Below are 23,096 nucleotides of genomic sequence, written 5' to 3'. Positions count from 1 at the left end.
TGTTGGTTTTTATAGAAAAGATTTTTTTTTTAAAAGGCCACGTGGTCAGCCGTCGACCCCCCCCTCCCCCCCATGGCTTTTCATGGTTTTTTTCGGTCGGATTTTGGACCCCCTCCCCCCCCCCTAAGGAGGCCACGTGGTTTATGCACGACCCCATACCCATTGAGTGAAATTATAAGTCAAATGTTCATGTATTTTGTCAATAAATCGTTTGAATCAAAACAATGTTGAAAAGTATTACTTTTCAAAACAAGTGCTGAAAAATTCAACTTTTCAGCACCCATTTCAGAGCTGAAAAGTAGAACTTTTCAGCATTTATTTTGAAAAGTGTTGCTATTTGATTCTGTTACTTTTGGTACAGAAAAGTAGGCTATTTCGTCGTTCAAGAATGACAGGAAAAGTAAGTAGTTTCAACCAAGCTTCCAAGTTTGTATCAAGACTTTTATGGATACATTAACTTTCTAAAATGGCTTATTTTGAAATGAGGAATCGATGGACAAAGTTTCTTCCAATTAAAAAAATACAAAATTAAAAAAATGCGATTTATTGCTAGAGAATTGCTTTTTAGTAACTATCAAACTATTAAAGTCTGTGATTTATTTATGATTTCACTGATTTTCCGAAGTTTTCTTTATGGAACTCTTATTATTTTTGCAGGGTGAATTTGGAACAATTTGAATTTGGGTAGTATCGTCGTTTGAATATCCTTTTTTTGAGTTTCAGTGTGGATCAGGGTGACAAAAAGGGTTTTTTTACCAACTTAGGTGATATTAAACATTCGTGTCAATTTCGAGCCAAATCAGTTATAGCTATAATAAAGTGTAGAAGTTTGTATCGAAAAATCGTAAGATTGTATGGAGAAAGCATCGCTTCAGGATTTCGCCTGTCGGAGACCCAGTTCTCACGCAAATATCTTCAATTGTGAGAATCTTGTAGGAAATTCAGTTTTTTTTTCAGTTTTGTCAAAAAAGTGCGAGGAGATCCGAGTTGATCATGATCATGATCATGATGAGTATTAGCTATGCGATGAAGAATAGAAAAAAATGATGGAAAAATCGTAATATGTGGGATCCTATTGTTTCTTTGACAAAGTTGTATAGATGAATTTCCTACAAGAATTTCACACTAAATGATATTTGACTGATGAGAACCTGTTTTGCAATTTTTCATTTAAAGGATTAACATTTCTAAAGCAAAACTTGGCTGTCAAATAAGGAATACTAAAACATGTGAACTATTCAATAGAACGTAACCCTTGTACAACTTTGCCGATTTAAGTTTCCTGTAAAGTTACACAAAACGAACACAACTTTTTCCGGACAAACACAGACAGGGACGGGACGAGCACACTTCAGAGAGAAAACGTAGCTTGGTATTGAGGTTAAATTATGGTTCTATGCATTTCCCCAGAGTGGAATTACTAATTAGTGCTAATTAATGCACCTTGCCCGTTATCAATTACTGGAGAGAAAAAAAAACTGCAAATATTTCGATATTTACTAGTGGCTATGGTTACGTTTTTATCATGCAAAACTCGTTTTGTTTTTAAATGGAAACTATTTTTGTGCTGCTTATTTTTCTCGAATTTGCTAGGTCATTCACAAGGCTGTTCGTGACAGTGAGTAAGAAGAAGGAAAAGAGTTTTGGTAGGATGATTTGGTGATTCCGGAAACGGGGTGCCATTAGTTATTTGGACTAAAAAACGGAGCCAAGATAGTCGAGACCAGATAAGGTGGAGGTTGGGACAGAAATATCATGGTGTTGTTTGAAAAAAGGGGGCTAGGGTTAAAAATTAGATGTAATATGGAAGAGTAGATAAAAAAGAAGGAAATCGCTCGTATTTTTTCAAATGTGTGAGTGTGTGTGTTAGAGTGGATTCATTTTCAGTGGTTTTTGGCTGTGATGTGTGTGTTAGAGTTAGAGCAGAGACCTGGCCCAGACTGGTGCACGTAGTTTTCGCCTCTGAATGGTCGTTTTCCCAAGCGGTGGTCCCGTGGGCCCACTGTGGGTGGGCGGGGCCGACGTCGTGGCGCCCCGCCGGGCTTCCTTACTGGCCGCATTGCCGCTGTTATCTCCGACGTTGTTACTGATTGCTTTACCACCACCACCACCTCCTCCACCACTATTGTTACTTCCGGCGGGTCCACCACCACCTCCACCGTCCTCTTGACTTTAGAGTGTCGATGCAATTTTCCCAAATGGAGAAAAAATATTCGTCACACATCGACATCGGGAGAGGGTGGGTGGTTTTTGGGGGAGGGTGGAATTGATAAATTGCAATTAGCAGTTTGCAGCGGGTTAGTGATATTGTTTTTTGGTTTGGTTTGGATTGGAAGATTTCGATTGTCGATTTTTCAACGACAAATTCATACAGTTTGATCAGAACGGTTGAACGAAAAGAAAAGAAAACAGTTTTGTCTTATAGCTATCGGTTTGAAAGAGTTTGGTGACTTATTCTAAATGGAATCAATAGTTAATGAGATGGAAAGTGCCTCATTTCCCAGAGACTGCAGTGGAAATCGTTTTCAAAAATTAAATTAATCTAAAATGTTTCCGCCATCCATCAGCGAAATTCGATCAATTTTCATCAAAAACTATAAAACCCTTTTTCAGCTGTTACAGTCGTTGCATCGCTCAATGAATAATTTACGAGCGCTTCGAGGGAACGTTCAATTTTGAAACTGTCTGGGTCAATCACCTCCTCCTACCCCTCCCTTGGGGGGACAGATGGCGAGTGGCGATGGAGGTTATGTCATAAACACACCTCCTTTGCCCACCTACGGTGAATGCAATCATAGAAAAGGGGTGTTAAAATGTGAGCTGAATTTTTCAATAGCACACCCTGGGTGGAAAATCCCAGCGTTGAATTGGAAAGATGGTGTCTGACAAAGAAGGGAGAGGCGAATGTGAGAATTTTCTAATGATGTCAGCGTTACTTTGTTTGACAGTGGTAAGAATACGAATTTGTGAGCAAATCAATGCAATTAATTTGAATCATGATCTACAAAAAATGGGATGCTCTATCAGAACTAGAATTAACGATAGTTGATAATTGTTAATACAATTTTGAGCATTTCCAGCTCAAATCGGTAATTTTTCTGGTACTTTTGTACCCGTCCCTCTCCTAGGCCATTTTTTGTGTAAATGGAACCAGTTGCACTCAAAAATGACATTTGAGAAGGGCGCAAGCCTTTTAAATATTTTTGTATTTCGTAATTTAAAAATTACTGTATCTCGAAGCCGTTGCATCATATCAAAAAGTGGTCAAAGACAAACTTGTATAAAATTGGACGGGCTTTCTGAAAAAATACACTTAAAGAAAGATACATGAAGAATCGATTCCCACTATCGGCTTTTTTTTTAATGTTGACGCTTTGACCACTTAAAAAACACATTTTTAGTAAATGACTTTTGTATTTTTTAAGGAGAGAGAAATACCATCCTGCATTTTTTGTGAGTCTTTTTGTATCATCTTAGGATATTTCCTCAAAAATTTTGAACGAAGAAAATCACCTTATAATTTAACTTTTATAAACTTTAAAATTGCAAAAATATCATAAAAGTAGCGTGTATTTTTCTTGCAGTGTGTTTTTTTTTCAGAAAGTTTGTGCAATTTCCTGCAAGTTTGTCTCTGACCACTTTTTGATACAATGCAACGGCTTTGAGATCCAGTAATTTTTAAATTGGGTCCTAAAATTAAACTTAAATTTCTGATATTATTGTTCACAGCGATTAAGCTTATTTTTCTGAGTACAATGACCCATTGTACGACCTCAAAGGATTAAAATTGAATTTTTAATTCAATTCTGGTAAATTAACTCGGCGACCCTTCTTGACAGTAAAGATCCTACTTGACAGCTCGTTCCAAGGAGACCATAGTTGATCCATTAAAAAATGTTGTCTTGTCATTTTTTTGCATTAAAATGAAAAAAGTTATCAGAAATGGTTTTCAATCGTGTTTTGTACCGTTGTACATAAAAATTTACAAAGGGCTTTAGGGCCCTATTACGAAATACAAAATTATTTAATTAATTTACGCCCTTTCTCAAAAGTCATTTTCGAGTGCAACTGACTCCATATACACAAAAATGGCTTATATATGCCTAGGACAACATGTCTACAAAGTTTGATTGAAATCGGAGAGGGTCGGGTACAAAAGTATCAGTAAAATACCTGATTTGAGTAGGAATTGCTCTTTTATAAAAAGTTTCGCAAATAAAATGAATTTTATTAAGTACGTTTCAGTATTTATGAAAAATACTTGAAATTGTGCGTCTAGATGATTGCTCTAATCTGAAAAATGCGAAATTTTGGCACTTAAGGTTTTTTTCAAATTAAACTTAAAATCAATATTTATAAAAAAAATCTTATGAAAAATTCAGGAAAAATTAAAATTAAATAATCTGAATCTTGAGAACGGGGTTTCTGATCATTTTGGTGTCTTTGAAAAAGTTGCAGTTAGAACTTGGAAAAATAAGTAAAACAATAGGTTATACAAAAAAAGTGCCCAAGCTTGAATAAATTTTGTATGAAAGATTTATTTTTTATGTTTGGTACTTGTTTAGGCACAGAACACAGTTTTACACAGAAAAAAAGTTGAATTTTGGAATGTTGAAAATTTGGTAGGTTGAATGTTACCTTTTTTTGAGTAATATTACATAAAAAATGAGTAAAAATGTGAACCTGATGAACATTCATCAAAAAAATGATGAAAATTTATCATTTTCTGGTGTAAAATTTATCATTTTTTTGACACAAAATCTGTCACCATATTACCATCATTTTTTTTCTGTGTAGCTTAAATGTATTTTTTTCATAAATTTTTAATATTTGAATTAAACTTTAGAAATAATTACATTTTTTTAGAAAATTTTAAAAATTGAGTTTTAATTTTAAAGCTTGCTTCTTTTTTAATCAAGAATCGTTTATAACGTGGGTCTCGTGGCGCAGGGGTAGCAGCTTCGGCTGCCGATCCCGATGATGCTATGAGACGCGGGTTCGATTCCCGCCTTATCCACTGAGCTTCTATCGGATGGTGAAGTAAAACGTCGGTCCCGGTTTCTCCTGTCTCGTCAGAGGCGCTGGAGCAGAAATCCCACGTTAGAGGAAGGCCATGCCCCGGGGGGCGTAGTGCCAATAGTTTCGTTTCGTTTTTCGTTTATAACTTGACAACGATGCTCTGTACTTTGTACTGTTCAAAATAAATATGAAATTGAAGTAATTTTTTGGAACTTAATCCATGGCAATTTTTTATTTCAAGTGTTTTGTCCTCTTTCCTCTTCAAAATTTCCCCAAAAAATCAGGGCCTGAATAAATATTGACTAAAATTTAAATGTTCATTGAAACTTCTTGTAAATTTGATAAAAACTATTTAGAATAGTAGTACTCTTCTTTATGCATTTTTTCTGTAAAAAAAAAGTCTTTTTACAAATTATGAATTTTGGGACCACGTTATATTCAGGATTTTTTTCATATATTTATTGATATCTTGCAAATTTTTGATAGTAGTATAACTGTAATGATGGATAAAGCACTGTGTGCTACTATTTGTTTATAATTGCGGAAATCAGGCTTGAAATTCTTAGTTGACATTGTTTCACCTCCAATTATTCAATTTCAGCAAGTAGCTCAGACCACAAATTACCGTTTTTGGTTGCAAGCAATCAGACACAAAATTACTAATCTCACAAATTAGCCCGGTTAGAGAACGCAATTTGCTCTGTCCGAGTTGCTAAAACCAACTAATTGTGTGGTTTCCAGAGTTGATCCTTCGCAGTTTTGCTTATTTGCCCGGAACGGAGAGTCTGGTTGAGTGATGAAATTTTAATGAGATCATTTCAGCAAGTTAGTTTTCAGTTTGGAACTGAGTTTTGTGTTTTACGTTTTTGGTCAGGTAATTAATTATTTAGAGTGGTACAAATGTCTAAAACCCTCATATAGTTAGAGCTGCTAATCACACATTCGAAAACGATTTCCATACTGGTCGATTGGGAAATGATAACTCTTTCCGATGATAACGATGATGTCCAACAATGACCGTTCACAAAATGTGGAAGCATCTCGTCGGTCATCATCAGAAATGAAGATGACTGGGTGATAATAATTTAATGTGATGAACTTGTTTTTTTTGTGGCCACACGCCATCGTAGCCATCTTCCGCCTTGGTGGCCTGTTTCCGCTCTTCCTTCACATCACGTGTCGGAAAATGCGTTGGCGAGAAAAAACAGCTCGAACGCTGGAATACTTACTTTGTCTCGTCGATAAAAACGGCTTCAAGTACGCGCGCAGCGTAATGAAGGTTTTTCTGCAGCAGCTCGGCGGATATTTCGCCGCGCTGCAGTTGCCGCAGGAGACAGCGAAGTCTGCGTGGGGGAAGAAAGAGAAAGAAAGGGGAAAAGTTAGTTTATGTAAGTATGAATAATGAAGTGGTTGGTTAAAAGCATGAGTTTTTAAACCTTGTTCTTTTCTGAAGTTGTGGTTCAAATTCAGTTTTTTTCTAAATTATTGTTTGTATTGACTAGCAGTCTACAAAAGTTATTTGTTATGACGAAGTCAATTCAAAGACTAATTTATATTTGCTTTGAAAACTAGCCCGTTTTTTGGACTGTATTACCTTTCCATGGTATCAATGCCATACCTTGGTATTTGCGAACCCTTGCAAAACAGTTTTAAGGCTAATTAAAGAGCAGAATTTGGCATCACACCGATTTTTAGGTATTGTTCGAATACTGAAAACTTCAAAAACTGCCAAATTTATTTCAGGTTGTTTACAACTTCCGCTTCAATTCTGGAAAAATCCTAATTTAGACACCCCTTCCGCGATTTACTGAAAAATCACTATTTAGACAAATTTTCAATATTTTTTTTTTCACATCATCCCGGTACGAGAATCGAACTCACGACCTCTGGATTGGAAACCCAGCACGCCGCTAGTCGAAACCCATCCCCTACCGGTCAGTATTCCCAATGAGCATATTTACTCTTTTAAGGGATCTGACTTTGCCGAGCCAGACAGGGGTATCGAACCCATCATTTTCCGCTTACAAGGCGAAACCCGTAACCTAACGGCCACGGAAGCTCATTTGAAGTTGAAATTTTTCCTATGGCTTATTTGAAGTTGAAATTTTTCCTATGGCTTATTTTAATTTGAAAAGACGATTTTTGAAAGAAGCTTATAGAAAATAACATGGAAATTGGAAGTTTGGCATTGTAAACCATGCTGGAAAAAATAAACCATCGTACGATAAAAACAGCTAAAGTAATTTGCAAAACTTTAAAATTTTGTGTTTTGATCAAGTTTTCTTCGAACTTTCAATATGATTTTGGACAACATAAATAAAAATTTGTTGATATTGCTAGTGAAGATTTATATAGTTTTTGCCATAATCTTCATTGTTCTATGGATAAATTCTATTTTTAGTTGAAATTTATGCAAAAAGCGTGGTCGGGCAAAATGCACCGCTGTTATACTCCTTTGTAAAAACAGCAGTAACCTCTATTGGTGACTAGTGAAAAGTGCTTTTACCCGGTGAATTTTGCCCCATTGTTGTAGTGCATTTTGATCCAATGTTGTGGTGCATATTGCCACGCAAGATTGTTTGAAATTAATTTAAAAATAAAATTTGCTATTTTTAAACAATTTTGAGGGGTTTTAACACTTTTTTCACGTGGATGACTATAACCACAGCAAATAGTGTCCAGGGCATTTGTGGAAATACAATGTCCCATCCCAGAGGGTCCCGGAGTACCAAACCTTCTCAGCATGGTGCTCCCAACGAATACAACCAAAAGCTTGGAGCTTATGGTGGTGTGTCCCCACGCTTCTTCCTCCCTTGTCGATTCAGAATTGTGTTGTTGTTCGAACACTCAGTGCTCAAACTCAACCCAATTACGAGTCATACGGCTTTACGCAGTAGGCCTGGCTGCTTTAACACTTGTGATGTTTCAATGCATTCTAATGCAATGGCGCTTTACAAATGTTAATAAATGACAAGAAGAGTGCTAGGCGTCATCTAACCTAAGGCACTCTCCAGGATCCCTTCGAAAGATTGGCTGCGTTAGGGTCTGATTAGATTAGATGGATGACGAAGAATAATTGTAGTTTTTTTGGCCCTGCATGCCATATCTCATTTTTCTGAAACAGTGATGGGCCGGAACTAATGTTTGATAAAAGTTGAAAAAATCAACACTTTGTTTTCATTACACTATTTTTATGTAAACAAATAAATAAACTAGTATTGCTTATTAGTTTCACAGATCTTGATTATTAGAAAATTATGCAAAGATAACTTTTAAAAATTATATTATTATTTTTTGTTTAAAATTCTATTGAGCAATTCCAGCTCAAATCGGGAAGTTTTTCTGGTGCTTTTGTACCCGACCCTCTCCGATTTCAATGAAACTTTGTAGACATGTTATCCTAGGCCTATACAAGCCATTTTTGTGTATATGGAGCCAATTATGATCGATAATAACATTTAAGAAGGGCGTAATCTATTTAAATATTTTTTGTATTTTGTGATTTAAAAATGTCTGTATCTCGAAGCCGTTGCATCGTGTCAAAAAGTGGTCAAAGACAAACTTGTAGGAAATTGGGCGGGCATTCTGAAAAAAAAAATACACTGAAATAAAATACACGCCACTTCTATGAGATTTTTCAATTTTTAAGTTTATGTTAAATTTTGAGGTGATGTTACGATTTTTTTTAAATTTTTTTGAGGAAATAACCTAAGATGTTACAAAAGACTAACGAAAAATGAAGCATGGTATGTATCTCCTAAAAAATTACAAATATCTAGTATTTTTTTCAAAAGGTCCAATAAACCAAATTTCCAGTTTTTGCTTTTTGGGTGTTTTTGAAACCGCTTTGAGTCAGGGGTGTTGAAAAAACACCCAAAAAGCAAAAACTAAAAATTTGGTTTACTGGACCTTTTCAAAAAAAAAAAAAAAAAACTCCAGAAATCATTTACCAACACTGTTTTTTTGAAAAGTGGTCTGAACATCAAAATTTTCAAAAACCGATAGTGAGAATCGATTTCCTAGTCAATTTTACATGAAAATCTTCATATTGACCATTGTCCTATCTGCACTCCTTGTAAATACACAGCGGTTTTAAAAATAAAAATGATGAAAAAACTGTTTTTTTGTGGTTTTGGGGCATTTCTATATGATAGACTTGATTTTTCAGTCTCGTAAATATTTTTAACGGAAAGCTCGTCCAATTTCCCATAAGTTTGTCTTTGACAGCTTTTTTGACTCCTTTTAATATTTACGTAAGCTTTTTTACTATCCCGGTTACTACCACACTGAAAAAAATATTCTATTTCAGTTATGAGCAATGATTTAAGCTTATACTTCCTGTTGAAATGCTGTCAAAGACAAACTTATGGAAAATTGGGCGAGCTTTCCGTTAAAAATATTTACGAGACTGAAAAATCAAGTCTGTCAAATAGAAATTGGCTATTTCCTCAAAAATTTTGAACGAAAAAAAACGTAACATCACCTTAAAATTTAACTTTTCAACTTAAAAATTGAAAAATCTCATAGAAGTGGCGTGTATTTTTATTTCAGAATATTTTTTTTCAAAAACCCCATCAAATTTCCTACAAGTTTGTCTTTGACCACTTTTTGACACGATGCAACGGCTTCGAGATACAGTCATTTTTGAATTACAAAATACAAAAATATTTAAATAGCTTACGCCCTTCTCAAATGTTATTATCGAGTATAATTGGCTCCATATACACAAAAATGGCTTATATAGGCCTACGATAACATGTCTACAATGTTTCATTGAAGTCGGAGAGGGTCGGGTACAAAAGTACCAGAATAATTCCCAGTTTGTGCTGGAATTGCTCTACGTTCGCGTGTGGCAAAAAATTGACCATCCGAGTCAAACTCACCTCAGTGCGGCCTTATCACATGCGTCTGGTGTGTCGACCGCGGGCAGATTGTCGGTGGCCAAGTCAACCGAGTCCAGCTCATCGCCGGTGAGCAGATCGGCGGACGCGGCCCGGTTCACGACGGCAACGACGGTGCCACTGGACGCCGGTGGCGACCCGGGCCCGGACCCGGTGCCGGCGGCGCCCGTGGGTTGCATACTTTCGAGCTCCCGGCTGAGCTGGCTGTTGACGAACGCGAGTTCACTTTCGGTCAGCGGCTGCGACGACGACGACGACGACTCGTCCAATTCCAGCAGCTGGGTCTGGTTCTGATAGTCACCGTCGGCGGCGGAATCAAGTGGATGATACTGGAGTGGCTGCTGCTGCTGCAGGATGTGCGTATTTTTTCTGCTGTTGGTACGTCTTACAATCGTCAGGCTTCCTTGCTCTGGAAAATGGAGAAGAGATGGTGGAGAAAAATTGATGAGTTTAATTGCGTAACTGGATGATGGGGTTTAGAGATCACGTAAGATGATGATGATGTGTAGTGCGAACGGAAATATGGAATGACACTCGAGTCAACTCAAAGTTTCCGGTTTATTTCGAAGTCTGCTTCGGAGTGGCTGGTCTGAAACGGTGTAATGTTACTACACAAAACCGTTAAATTAATTATTAAATTATTAATTATTGAAAATATAAAAAGATATAAACTTTTTTCGCTCAAAAATTAAGATCACACACTCGAAAGCGAAAACTTTCCACCCTTGGCATCCTCCGCAGATCTTGGATACTTTGTCAAAGTTGAGTTAGCTCGCCCTTCAAAGTTTGTTCAGGATTGCTCGAGGGCGTATATACAAAGTTAAACAGTTCACGACGGCGTCGCAGACAGTCGCCTCAACATCATTTAGCGAGAGGACAAGCCAAAGGACCATTCTCAGCAAGAGGTTTTGTTTACCCTACGCGGGGGAGGTTTACAAAGATTCAACCCTTGAGGGCGGCAATTTGCAAGTAAATTGAAATTATTCATGCGCGGCGGCGATATTTAATTAGAAACTTGCCATTATGGGTGTTTATGTGGGTTTGTGGTCATGACGGGAGGAAGTGGAATTTCAAATGGAAGACCTAACTGGTGACAAAAATGACTGTGAAACAGTTTCATACTGGTTTTCATAAGATTTTTAAGTACATCGCTTCCATGATTTTTGGAAATGGAAAATAGTAAAATAATAAACTGCGTATAACATTAAATATTTCTGTAAAATTCTTCAATTTATTTAATTAACATTGGAACAACTAGTGCAAGCCGAATGGTTACGCTGTCCGCTTTGTAAGCGGATGATTCTGGGTTCGATTCCCATCTGCTGCAACCTTCCATCGGATGAGGAAGTCAAATGTCGGTCCCGGCCTTGATTGTTAGGCTGTTGAGTTATTCCAGGTGTAGGAGTCGTCTCCATGCCATAAGTACAAACAACACACCAAACCAAACCTACTCCGGTGGAATCGCTGGCGGCGGTTGGACTCGCAATCCAAAGGTCGTCAGTTCAAACACTGGGGTGGAAGGTTCCTTGGAGTAGAAAAAGGTTTGGGTGCTCTCCCCATTCAAGCCTTCGAACTCCTAGGTTCGAGCAGAAACTTGCAATAGAGACCACAAAAGACCCGGGGGTCGTTAATGTGGATGGTTTGATTTTGATTTTTTTGGAACACCTAAGACGGAATAACTTAAATCGTTTAGTACTGGAAAATAACCATAAACCAAAACCCATAACTCAATTTGGCATCACTGATGATGCCAGACTGTCCTTTACCAGCTTCCAGCTCCAATTTAAATCCTAATGCTGTTCGTCATCATTTAATAAAACGCATCACTTTCAAGCTTCATTACGGCGTCCCACACCAACCGCAGCGCAAAACAAAGCAAGATAGATCTAGCAAAAGAGAAAAAATAAAATTAAAACAAAAAAAAAGTCTAGATGCACTTGCATTGTTCATGGTGCAACATCCCAACCCCCCTCCCCTTTGCTGGGTTGATAAAAAACAGAAGATGCATTTTCATCATGATTTCCATTTTTCATCGCTCCCCTGTTGGAAAAGTTGAGCATTCTCAAGCAACGAACACCAGCGAGATGCTGGAGCTTTTCCGAGAGTGGAAAATGATGCACCTCGTGGGGGGGTTGGTTTTCTGCTGCTCGCCGTGCAGTCGTGAAAAATGCATTCCAAATGAATCGTTGCTTTCTTTCTGCCATCAACTGCCGGAAAGTTGGCTGGCTCGGTTGCAGGAACCACTCAACCAGAGTGAAAAGTCCGATAAAGTGGTGCTGGAGAAATTTCATAAAAAAAATCACTAGGAAACATGCGTATGATTTTTTTTTCAACTTAATCACAAATTGAAAAAAGAAAACTTGAATTTGAACAATTTCAATTCCAACCTTCTTTTACTGTGCTCATTTCTCAAAAAAGATGAGGAAGGGTAGATGAATCATAACTTGGCCGCATTCCACCTACACCCCCTTTCTGGAGGGTGAGTGGAAAATGGAAACTTGATACAATTTTGACCCCCCCCTGCCCCGGTCAAAGGGACTTTGTGCGGCGGGGGATATTCCAGCGAGTGGGAACTTAAAATTTGTGAATTTATGAAAGCGCAAAAGCGATTTGCGATCCAACGTGGTTAGAGTGCACCATTATAATTTATGGCAAGCCACAGTGCGAACAGAGGGGCTTTCGATCGGGTTTCGGTTGGGAAGGCTTTTTTGGTGGGACGGTTGGAATTTCTGGAAGCTGTGCATATTGGGAGGGCCTCGTGGCACGGTGGTTAGCGGCTTCGGTTCCCTAAGTTGCTATGGGGCGCGGGTTCGATTCCCGCCTTATCCTCATGGCCTTCTATCGGATGGGGAAGTAAAACGTCGGTCCATTTGCGTAAAAGAGGTTTTGGGTGACTCCATCACACATCACCTTCGGACGCCTAGAAATGAGCATAAACTTGCAACAGAGCCACAAAAGACCCGGGGGTCGTTAAAGTGGATTGCTTTGCTTTGCATATTGGGAGTTTTTCTATTAAATTTCACTTCAGTTTAAAGCGTCGAAACCCGATTTTTGCCAAAGCATTTGAAGACTATTAAAATATTTAAAAATCTATATCTTGAGAACGTTTTTAGATTTCGTGCCTTAGAAGAACTTTCGATTTAGTGTCTTCGGCAATGTTGAAAAACAAAAACAGTTACACTCTTAATAAAATTACACATTTTTTAATTGAACTTTTCACACCAAACTTTAATGGCACAACTATTTTTGATTAGTCTAATTTTGAATATGTTTGAAATGACTAAAAAGTTATTTTTTGAGCTATGGTACAAGTTGGTCAAAACTGATTTGGCAGTGTTGCCATTTTTTCAAAAACATAAAAATTAAAAAAAAAACGTGGAAAAATGTTGACACAAAAATGTTGACTTTCCCTAAAAGAGCACCTAGCTAGCAAAATCTAAACGTAGAAATATGTACCATCCCTGCAAAGGCTTATGAATTGATCTCAGCTGAAAAGATCTCCAAATCTCTGTATTGCAAATGTGACATCCTGGAACAGAACTGCTTTTAATAAAAACACAAATTGAATTGAAACAATGTTGACTTTATTTTTAAATGTAAAACAAAATTTACTTTTATGTGAAAGATAAAACCTTTCCAACGAATCCTAGAGTCTGAATAACTGGAAACCCTGCCTTGTTGATTCAATCCCTTGCAGCCCTTGCATTTGAGCAATTCTCTCAAATAAAGGCAATTTTGCCTAAATTATTATTTTTTGCATTTTCAAACTTAAAACCAAATTTAGGTGGTTATAACTTGAAAATGGTGCACGATATCGAAATTTTTGTCGAGTATTTGACGAATGCAAAATTTCATGCAATAGAGTACATAAATATCACTTAAGTGGTCGTTACTTGAGACATGGTTGCCACATTAGGGTGTAATATCAAAATCGATTTTCCAGCACAGCAATTTTTCAGTTCCTTTTGGGGTCCTAAACAACTCCCCAAAGTTTGGGCACGATTGGATTAGTCCTCACTTTGCGCAAAGCAATTCAATTTTCCATATAAATTTGTATGGGAAAAACATTTTTTTTGAATTTTGATATTTATAAAATTCACGTTTCAAGCTGTACTAAAACCGGATTCATATTCAAATGCTCTGGAAGGTGCTCTACAACTTTCCCGAAGAGAGTATGGTGCTAGCATGTCCCTAAAAGAAGATACAGCGTCCTCAAAACTCGTCTAAAACGTGATTTTCGAGCAAAATACACATTTTAGACGAGTTTTTAACACGCTGTATCTTTTTTTAGGAGCAAGTTAGCACCATACTCTCTTCGGGAAAGTTGTAGAGCACCTTTTAGAGCATCCGAATATGAATCCGGTTTTAGTACAGCGTGAAACGTGGATTTTATAAATATCAAAATCCAAAAAAATGGTTTTTCCCATACAAATTTATATGGAAAATTGAATCGCTTTGCGCAAAGTGAGGACTAAACCAATCGTTCCCAAACTTTGGGGAGTTGTTTAGGACCCCAAAAGGAACTGAAAAATTGCTGTGCTCGCTAAATTTGGACAACTTTATTTTTTTCCATACAACCATATTACACCCTATTGCCACATTTTTCACATTTTAGACTCGTTATCAAATCGTAATATTGAATATTTTGACGCCAACATTTCAAAAAGCAGCATGTACAAACCGTGCGTTTTGAGAAAAACACATTTTAATGTTGAGCATCATTTTTAAATTTCTATTTTTATATAGAAACAAAAGAAGATGTTCTAATGATAATGTATAGTGTAGTCTTTTATTTGACAGGTTGACAGGGCTACATAAACAGGCACTGCTGATGCCAGAGATTTTGTTTCTGTTACTTTATTTAAAATCAATATTAAACAGACTTTACTGAAGTAACTTTTGCTCATTTTTGGTGGAGAGTTAGCTTATTAGGAGTACTTTCAGAATATGCAATAACCCAGTAAGTTTCAAAATGTACATGATGCCTTTTGAAATGTTTCCGTCGACTTGGTTCTTTTTAGATGTTGGTTGAAATGATTTCGAAGAGATCAGAAAATTTCACAAATGTGCAATCTTTTAACATGGAAAATTAGACCATTAGTTGCAGAGTTACTTTCATTGAAAAATAGGGGGCAGTTAGGGGAAGACTTAAACAAATTCAACTTTTCTGTGTCAGGGGACTCAGTAACCAATTTTACAATGTTTCTTAGACAATTTTGTTGAAAAGGTTTTGGTCCCCTCAAACATATAGAAAATCTAAAATAAAAAAAAAATCAAATATTGGGATTTTTTCGTTAGGAAACCGTTAATTTAAAAATCGGGATTTTTTTCGTTTTCCAATTTAAATTTTTTTTATCCATGTAGGGAGCTTATAGGGAGCAGTCATGGCTGAATTGTTACGATGTTTGCTTTGTAAGTGAATGGTTCTGGGTTCGATTTCCATCTGGTCTCCAACGAGAATGTTCTGGACTCATTGAATTTACTGCAGCAGAATCCTAGAATCGGACGAGAATACAATTTTGATCAAAAAAAAAAAAAAATCAAACCATCCACATTAACGACCCCCGGGTCTTTTGTGGTCTCTATTGCAAGTTTCTGCTCGAACCTAGGAGTCCGAAGGCTTGAATGGGGAGAGCACCCAAACCTCTTTTTACTCCAACGAACCTTCCACCCCAGTGTTTGAACTGACGACCTTTGGATTGCGAGTCCAACCGCCGCCAGCGATTCCACCGGAGTAGGCTTGGTTTGGTGTGTTGTTTGTACTTATGGCATGGAGAGAACTCCTACACCTGGAATGACTTAACAGCCTAACAACCAAGGCCGGGACCGACATTTTACTTCCTCATCCGATGGAAGGTTGCAGCAGATGGGAATCGAACCCAGAATCATCCGCTTACAAAGCGGACAGCGTAACCATTCGGCCACGCACTGCCACTTGACAATTTTGAATGCAAGGTAAATTTCAGAACCATGTCAGATTGCAATGCCAAAAAAGCCTAGGCGACTTATAAGTCACGCAATAACAGATGGGAAGCATTGAAAGCTTTTCATTTAGAAGTGAGAACACACGAAGTATTTGAAAACAGTCTTCACTACCTAAAGTGGCTCCTAAGACCCTTCAACCTTCCCAAAAACCTCAACTCCAAGCGAAAATTGATTGAAGATACCGTGGAGTCAGCAATGGATGGTTGTCATAATGTTGGGAATCTGGTTCAGGTAAAGTTATAGAACCTATTCCCAAATTATCATTTTTTTGGTAACCTGATCTACACGGAAAAAAGTCAATTCCCGAAATCGTAAATTCTGTCCATGAATTTGAGAACCAGGAAGGAGAGTTTTATTTGAAAAGGTCCCATAAACATATGAAACACAATAGCTGTACTGCCCCTGATCGCATAAATGTCCCATATGCATTTTCATCGATTCCGAGTTATTGATGGAGTTTGGTTCAAAATTGTGTACTCTTTCAAAAGAGCCTATAACATCCAGTACTTTGTTCCAGGAATTAGGAGGAAATCCAGTTTTTTCGCGAAAATTTAACACGTAGCCTTATATATGGGACAAACATCAAAAACGTTGTTCTCAGCTTGCTGTTTTTGCATATGAGACATTTATGCGATCATGGGCAGTGTAGGTCCTTTCAGAATGAAAAAAAAACTGTGGATATTCACGTTTATAGCGCAAATGCACCATACTCATGAATAAGTTCCATCGTGGTTCTCATATTCATGAACGTAATTCACGATTACGGGAAATGTTTTTTTTTCTGTGCAGGATAATCGAATTAACATGACGAAATTCAGTATGCCATCCGCTGAAATCTCCGTCTCCAAGTCAACTTTTTTTTTTAATATGGGTGAACCAATGACACTAAGTTGGATTTTTGGTCATAGGGTAGACCCCAGTAATGTTTGAGCCATAACTTTAATTTGCTTTGCTTTAAAAAAAAAGCTCAGTACCGAGATCGCGTTGGATGTCAGTGGAAGTTGACAGAGCAATTGACCGCACCCGTTTGTGTATACTCTGATGAAATTGCACTATTGAATCTCATAAATTGGAAACACGCTGCTCCAACCCTCGGCTGATGCTGTCCTTCCAACCTCTCACGCATGTGCTATCCTGGGGAGGCTCTTATTATGTTGTCCTTAACGTGAAATTGACCTACGTATGACCAGACCACGGACCAATTGACTTCCCGTGGCCGTTATCAACCTAATAAAAGGGCCTTTCATCGGGTCGGCACGTGGACCTTATCATGGAGAACTCCCTCCTGCTGGCAACGGTTGGCGGTGAAGGTTAACGATCATTTCATGGGTAATGTTTGATAAAGGCGAAATAAAAAAAGCACATTTGGATCATCAATGTAAAAAAATGATTATTAATTTATTTTTTAAGTGACAGTTTGAATAGTCAAACGTCCGGGGCTTCACTGTAGGCGGCTATCGCAACCGACCCCGGGAGCTAATATTGGAGCGTCCATAACGTCCATATTTTTAAACAGAAATGACCCTGTCGCTAATTAATTGCCGATAAAAGTGCGGTCAGCCCCCGCCGGGTTTGTTATGGTTATTGGACGTTAGGTGGGTGGACAACATCCCACAGCAGATCGATATACCCCTTAGGGAGGATGCCACCATCGTGTACAACCAATTTGCATTGGAACAACATTCCCGGTCGTACAAATTTTGGACTCTGTTTTCCACGATTTATCACGCTGCGCGATACCGAAATTTCATTTGAAAATAAATGCCATCCTGTGTCGTGTAGTGTAGCTCTCTTCTGTAAACATGACACCAACAGGCTGTTCTACATATCGCGCGTCACAACTGTGAGTGTGTGTGTGTAGTTATTGTAGGCCGTTGGTTGTATATGTGGGTCACAACTCGGTGAACAATTTATCAACAGATCCTGCCGTCGCCGGCAGCTACCCGCTATCAATCGCTAGAGCCACAATATGACACCACTGAGCGACCCCTGCCGGAAGGCTGCAAATCATTGCTCTGACTGACTGGGAGCACTGTCAGGAGAAAAAAGATTCCCACTCGTCGTTGTCGTGCTGTCTTGTCACACGTCGATTTTGGGCCAAATGGAGTTGAGAACATCATTTTGTGCAGCTCACAATGCCTTAACTTTTGACCTTCACAGATCTCCAAAATTCAGTTTCAATCCTGAGATAGTCAATAAAAACTAATAAAACTCCGAGCATTGTTGTCACTCTTAACATAAAAACGCTTCAATCTTGTCGTGCTATCTTGACACACACTGAACATTGCTGTAAGTGCGACCACTGACCAAAGGGATTTCAGGTCAAAACGCTTTTGACACACCTACATGCTCGACTAGCGTAATCATTTTCAATTATAACTCGAGACTCTGGCAACCAAACTCAGCCAAATTTCGGGACAATGCTCAGAATGGTTAACCGTGCAAAACGTGTTTGTTATTGTTTACATTGCGTGCTATAATTTTTGTTTTTAAGGTCAAACATTTAAACGCGTTTTTTCTTGGAACGTCAAAAAGCGACCTGCGACAAAATAGCATGAAATCGTCGAACTATCAAATTAAATGGTGTATGCGGCTTGTCGGATTCCCCATTTAAATCCTTATGGTTTCTAACTAAAACGGGATTAGACGAATTTTCTGACAACTCAGCTCTTGTTTCAGCTAATGAAATGTGTACATAATACAGTGGACTCTACGTTCGTCGATATCGAAGAGGCCATCGAGATAGAGGAGAATCAGTAACAGAACATAGTAAAGTAAATCTTTCCCTGTTCCTGAGGGGAACACCCGTGAAGAGTATCGGGGCCGGCATTTACAAAGCGGATTCAGTGGCTGTTTATTAATCAACATAATGTTAACATGTTTAGGATAATGTTAACATTCCATAGGTTGTCTTCCTAAGGTGTCTTGATAAGGTCCAGTTTGTTACGATACACTACCTTCCCTTTACTAAGCAATCGAATCCAGAAGGGAAAAGATCACCAGTTGTGTTGGTCAAAGCCTGGATTTGAACCCCGATTTACCGCTTACGAGGCGGAAGCGTTACCACTGGGTTACGTGGCTCGATTCGGTAAAAGAACGTACTGCAAACAAAACAATCGATTGTCTAACTGCTACTGAAATTGATACTTGTTGCGCAGATTTCACAAAAGAAAGAGATCGACTCAAGCGGTATTTTTGAAATTCTTCAGGGTTCTATATCGAAGATTGCTCGCAAATGATGATTGTGAAAAGAGATAACACCGGTTTACTGTGCGTACAGTCGGTGAATCGGTCGAATCACGCAAATGCTGCAGAACTTTTATGACGGATGGTGTAGCACAAACACACACACACAAATATGTGGTAGGGTCGCCAATCACGGGCTACCATCGAGATAACGGAAAATGAGAAGGGTTGTACGAAAGGGAACATGCAATGCATAGAATTACAAGGGTTCAGTATTTGTGTGATTTATGGAAGTAACAGTAGGATGGGATTAGATGGTGATCCTGCGTTTAGAATCCGCAAGTACAGAAAAGCTCCAACTAACGGTAAAGTAATTACTGGAGGCTAAATGAATGCAACTGGTTGATGAAAGGCTCCGGAAATGTGATTCTAGGCAGCTTTTGATTACGGGAATCAATAAACTGGCGATTGAACGGGAAACGTGCTTTTCAACGCCTAGCAATTTTCGCTTGGAATGGCTGAGCTCGTTAGTTGTCAGGAGCGCGATGCGTCGGAAATTTTGATGTATTGGTGACTGTGCAAAATTTGAATCTTTTACTGCTAAGTTGGATTGTAGTAAGGTTTTTTATTGGTCCAAATTTGTTAGATGAAATTCTCTTTTGATAGGTTGTAGAACAACCTTGTAGCGACAATTTATTCTCTCTTAAAATGATATTCATGTCCCAACCCGGTCAAACGATAGTAATTTACTATCCCTGCACGTCAGCTGACCCACGTGTACTGAGCAAACTTGCAAGGATCATTTAGTCGTGTTTGTCGAATGGCTTCAGCTGCACCCGCAGAGCTTGCATTATCCTGCATAGTGTATATGAACGTTGTCATATACGTCCCTCGATTGGCCTTTCCATTAAGCGACCAACTCCTAGCCAACTTTAGCCCGGTCATGCCATGCCGCAATAAACAACAACATCGAGGGTGTCGTGACATATTGGCTTGGTGCGAGATAGTTTCGCCGTCTGCTGCAGGACTTCCTGACGACGGTGGATCCCGGCGAAAACACCGTTCGGCACTTTAGGTATATACGGGAGGGAAAGGGTGGGCAGAATGGAATAGATCCTGTGGGTTCCATTATCATCATTACTATTACCATCGAGCTTAATTGCGACATATTTAAACTAATGGCTAAGGTCGGGTACCGTCGTCGTCTAGCGATACGGCCGGAACTGCAAACCGTTGGCTCAACGGATCGGAGACCGTTTCATTAGGGCACTTGGCGGGATCGATGCGCGGAATGTAACGCATATCAGGAACACGACTCTTCTTGAAAACAGTGTAATTTTGCGCAAAACTAGACGACCAAGAGTAAACCAATTCGTCTGAGCACAGTAGTTGATTTAAACAGTTCTCTGTGTTCGGTCTACACCCGAACGTTTTGAAGTGGCGCGAGTTTACCCAACATCGCGCAAACAGTGTTCAGCGTGCAGCCGATGCAACGCTGCCAACCTGACAGCAGCGAAACGGACGAAAGAGATAGAAAGAGAAGAAGCACGCAACGGCAAGCAGGAAAAGCGCGCGCTGTCAAAACTTTGCACACTCGCCCCGTGGATCGCAAACAGTGTGGTTATCTAAATATAGTTCAGTTTAGTTAGTTTTTAGTTATATCTGTGGTTTTCTTTCCTGGAATCGTTCCCTGCTTGATTGTCACTGTCCACTAATTCCCCGCGTGATAATTTCACCGCCGATCGAGTTGCGGTGGCAACACTCTGAATGCCATTATTCGGCGATTGTTATAATTACCTAAGGTGTGATGACCGATGCTGTAAAGGCAATTTCTCCTTAGGTCAAGGTTCTCGAGATCGAATCCTTATATCTGCACTTTTTTTTGGGCGAACATTTTTAGAGAACGAAGCTGAGATTTTTTGAGTTCGTTTTCCTCTCTGATGGATGTTAGATTGTTGGGCAACTGAAAATTTCTTCAAACCTCCACAAACCTCGTGTTCACATCCCACGCAAAGAAAAGGGTACTGTTTTATGTATGAAAGTGTGCGGTTGGGTGCCGCCATCGGGAGCCATGAGGAAATGGGGTTCTCGTTAGTGCGCAGCCAGTTGTGAAAATGGCAAAGTTTTGCCGTCGTTTACCTGTCTCTTCCGGGAAAATATCTACAGCCTGTTTGTATGTGTGTGTGTGTGAGTAACGACACTCGAAGTATAACTTACTGTTATTTCCTAGGTTCGGAAGCATTTTCGTGAAGGTGAGAATGTTAACTTTTGATAACATTTTTTGGGATGCTTTTCACAAGTATCTTGAAGTGGCGAGTTTGCTTCGTAAATGTTTCGGAAATGTTGATAGGTTTGATGAAGGCTTTTATAAAGTTTTGCAGTGATTGACAGGTTTTTCCATCAACGTGTGCCAATTAATTAATAGTTTTGAATGAAGCAATCAGAGTGAGGTTGTTCTTCTTCGTTTTTTACAGTTGCGGTCTTGCGAACTAGTAATGATTCCCTTATCAACAGCATGTTTGAATGCGCTAAACAGATCACCAGGATCACCATCTGGATCCCAGTGCAAATAGTAAACAGCCAATGACCATCAACGGCGTCCGCCATGTCTGTTTGTAGATCGCGAGGCGAAGGTTCAGGAATGTTAGTAACAGTTTTGAATGAAACAGTTTATAAACAAAACAAAGATCGTTCAAGATGGAAAAACCTACAAGCCACGATGTAATTTTCATGAAGGGCATGCTTCTGTGAATAATCTCATTACGCCAAATCTATCGCACAACTAAATCAATCAGCTTCCACGTAAGCAGAAGTGGGCGCTTCCGTAAGTGAAACCACAGGGCAGCAAACCACAATTTCACGATAATTTGGGCTCGTTAATCAAATTAAGCCAATCCAATTATGTTCACCACGTGGGTAAGAGGAAACCGGATTTTCCACAATTTGAGGGAAATGTTCCAGAAAGCTATTTAATTTTTGTTTAGAAAGTAAAGATTGAAATAATATCTTTATTGGTTTCATCCAATATTAAATGAAATCAGATTTCGACGCTGTCGTGCTATCTGGTCGCACTCGCCACATCGACGTTTCAAGAAAAACACGTTTTAATGTTGAGTAAACAAACACAACAGCACGCAATGTAAACAATAACAAATACTTTTTGTTTGGCCGACCGTTCTGAGCATTGTCTCGAAGTTTGGTTGAATTTGGTTGCCGAAGTCCCGTGTTATAATTACAATTGTTTACGGTAGTTGGACTTGTGGGTGTGTCAAACGTGTTCTGGATGTGTCAAGATAGCATGTCAAGATTGAAACTTTTTTTCATATGAAGAGTGACAGGGATTGAAATCGAATTTTGGAGATCCGGTCAAATGCTGAGGTATTGTGAGCTGCACAAAATGGCGTTTCTAATTCAATTAGGCCCAAAATGCAAATGCGACAAGATAGCATGATAGACGGTTTATTACCTGTTTGTCACAATTGGTTTAGAATCAGTCAATAATTCAATCAGTGACTGAAAAGATCCAAATTTACTCAATTTACCTCAACTCTCTGTTGCCTGCTTCAGAGTCCAATGAACAGTACGACAAAAATAAACTTTCTTCACCACAAATTGTCCTGATAAGAAAGAGAAACCCCTTTCCCTTAAAAGTACCCTTTTGGTACGCCCACACAAAGCACTGACTGCTTCAAATCAACGTTGCTGGTCGAGACTGTTGGTTGCATCGCATTTCATGCTGGGTATCATACAATGTAGATCATAAAACCTTCTTGTTTATGCACAACACTTGTTCTCATTAGGCAGGAAGGCACACCGGCTGGCAGCACTGGCGTTGAACGCCAACACCAACTCCTGCTTATCAAATTAAAGAACGAACGAACGTGAAGCTTTTCTGTACCAACTCAACAACGTTGAATTTCCGTCATCTTGCCGGTGGTGGAAAAGAGAAAGAAAATGTTTTCCCAAGTAATGCTCGGAGGGATCAGTGGGTTGAACTGGGTTGAA

The 23,096-nt window shown here is 38.8% G+C and overlaps 1 protein-coding gene across 11 annotated transcripts in view; it reads right to left on the bottom strand.

The window, feature by feature from the left end:
• LOC120418411 (dual specificity calcium/calmodulin-dependent 3',5'-cyclic nucleotide phosphodiesterase 1A-like) overlaps positions 1 to 23,096 on the bottom strand; it is a 673,125-nt gene that overhangs the window by 79,944 nt on the left and 570,085 nt on the right. For 10 of the 11 annotated variants that reach the window (XM_052707729.1, XM_052707732.1, XM_052707722.1 and 7 more), the window contains 3 exons: positions 9,903 to 10,329; positions 6,249 to 6,362; positions 1,931 to 2,170 (listed from right to left, as the gene is read on the bottom strand). In XM_052707729.1, coding sequence (XP_052563689.1) covers positions 1,931 to 2,170; positions 6,249 to 6,362; positions 9,903 to 10,329 — 781 coding nt within the window. The remainder of the gene's footprint in view (positions 1 to 1,930; positions 2,171 to 6,248; positions 6,363 to 9,902; positions 10,330 to 23,096) is intronic. The other variant, XM_052707730.1, reaches the window with a different exon arrangement.

This window comes from Culex pipiens, chromosome 2, assembly GCF_016801865.2.
Source record: "Culex pipiens pallens isolate TS chromosome 2, TS_CPP_V2, whole genome shotgun sequence".
In the NCBI taxonomy this organism is placed as follows: Eukaryota; Metazoa; Arthropoda; class Insecta; order Diptera; family Culicidae; genus Culex; species Culex pipiens.
This window is presented reverse-complemented; position numbering and strand designations above follow the sequence as displayed.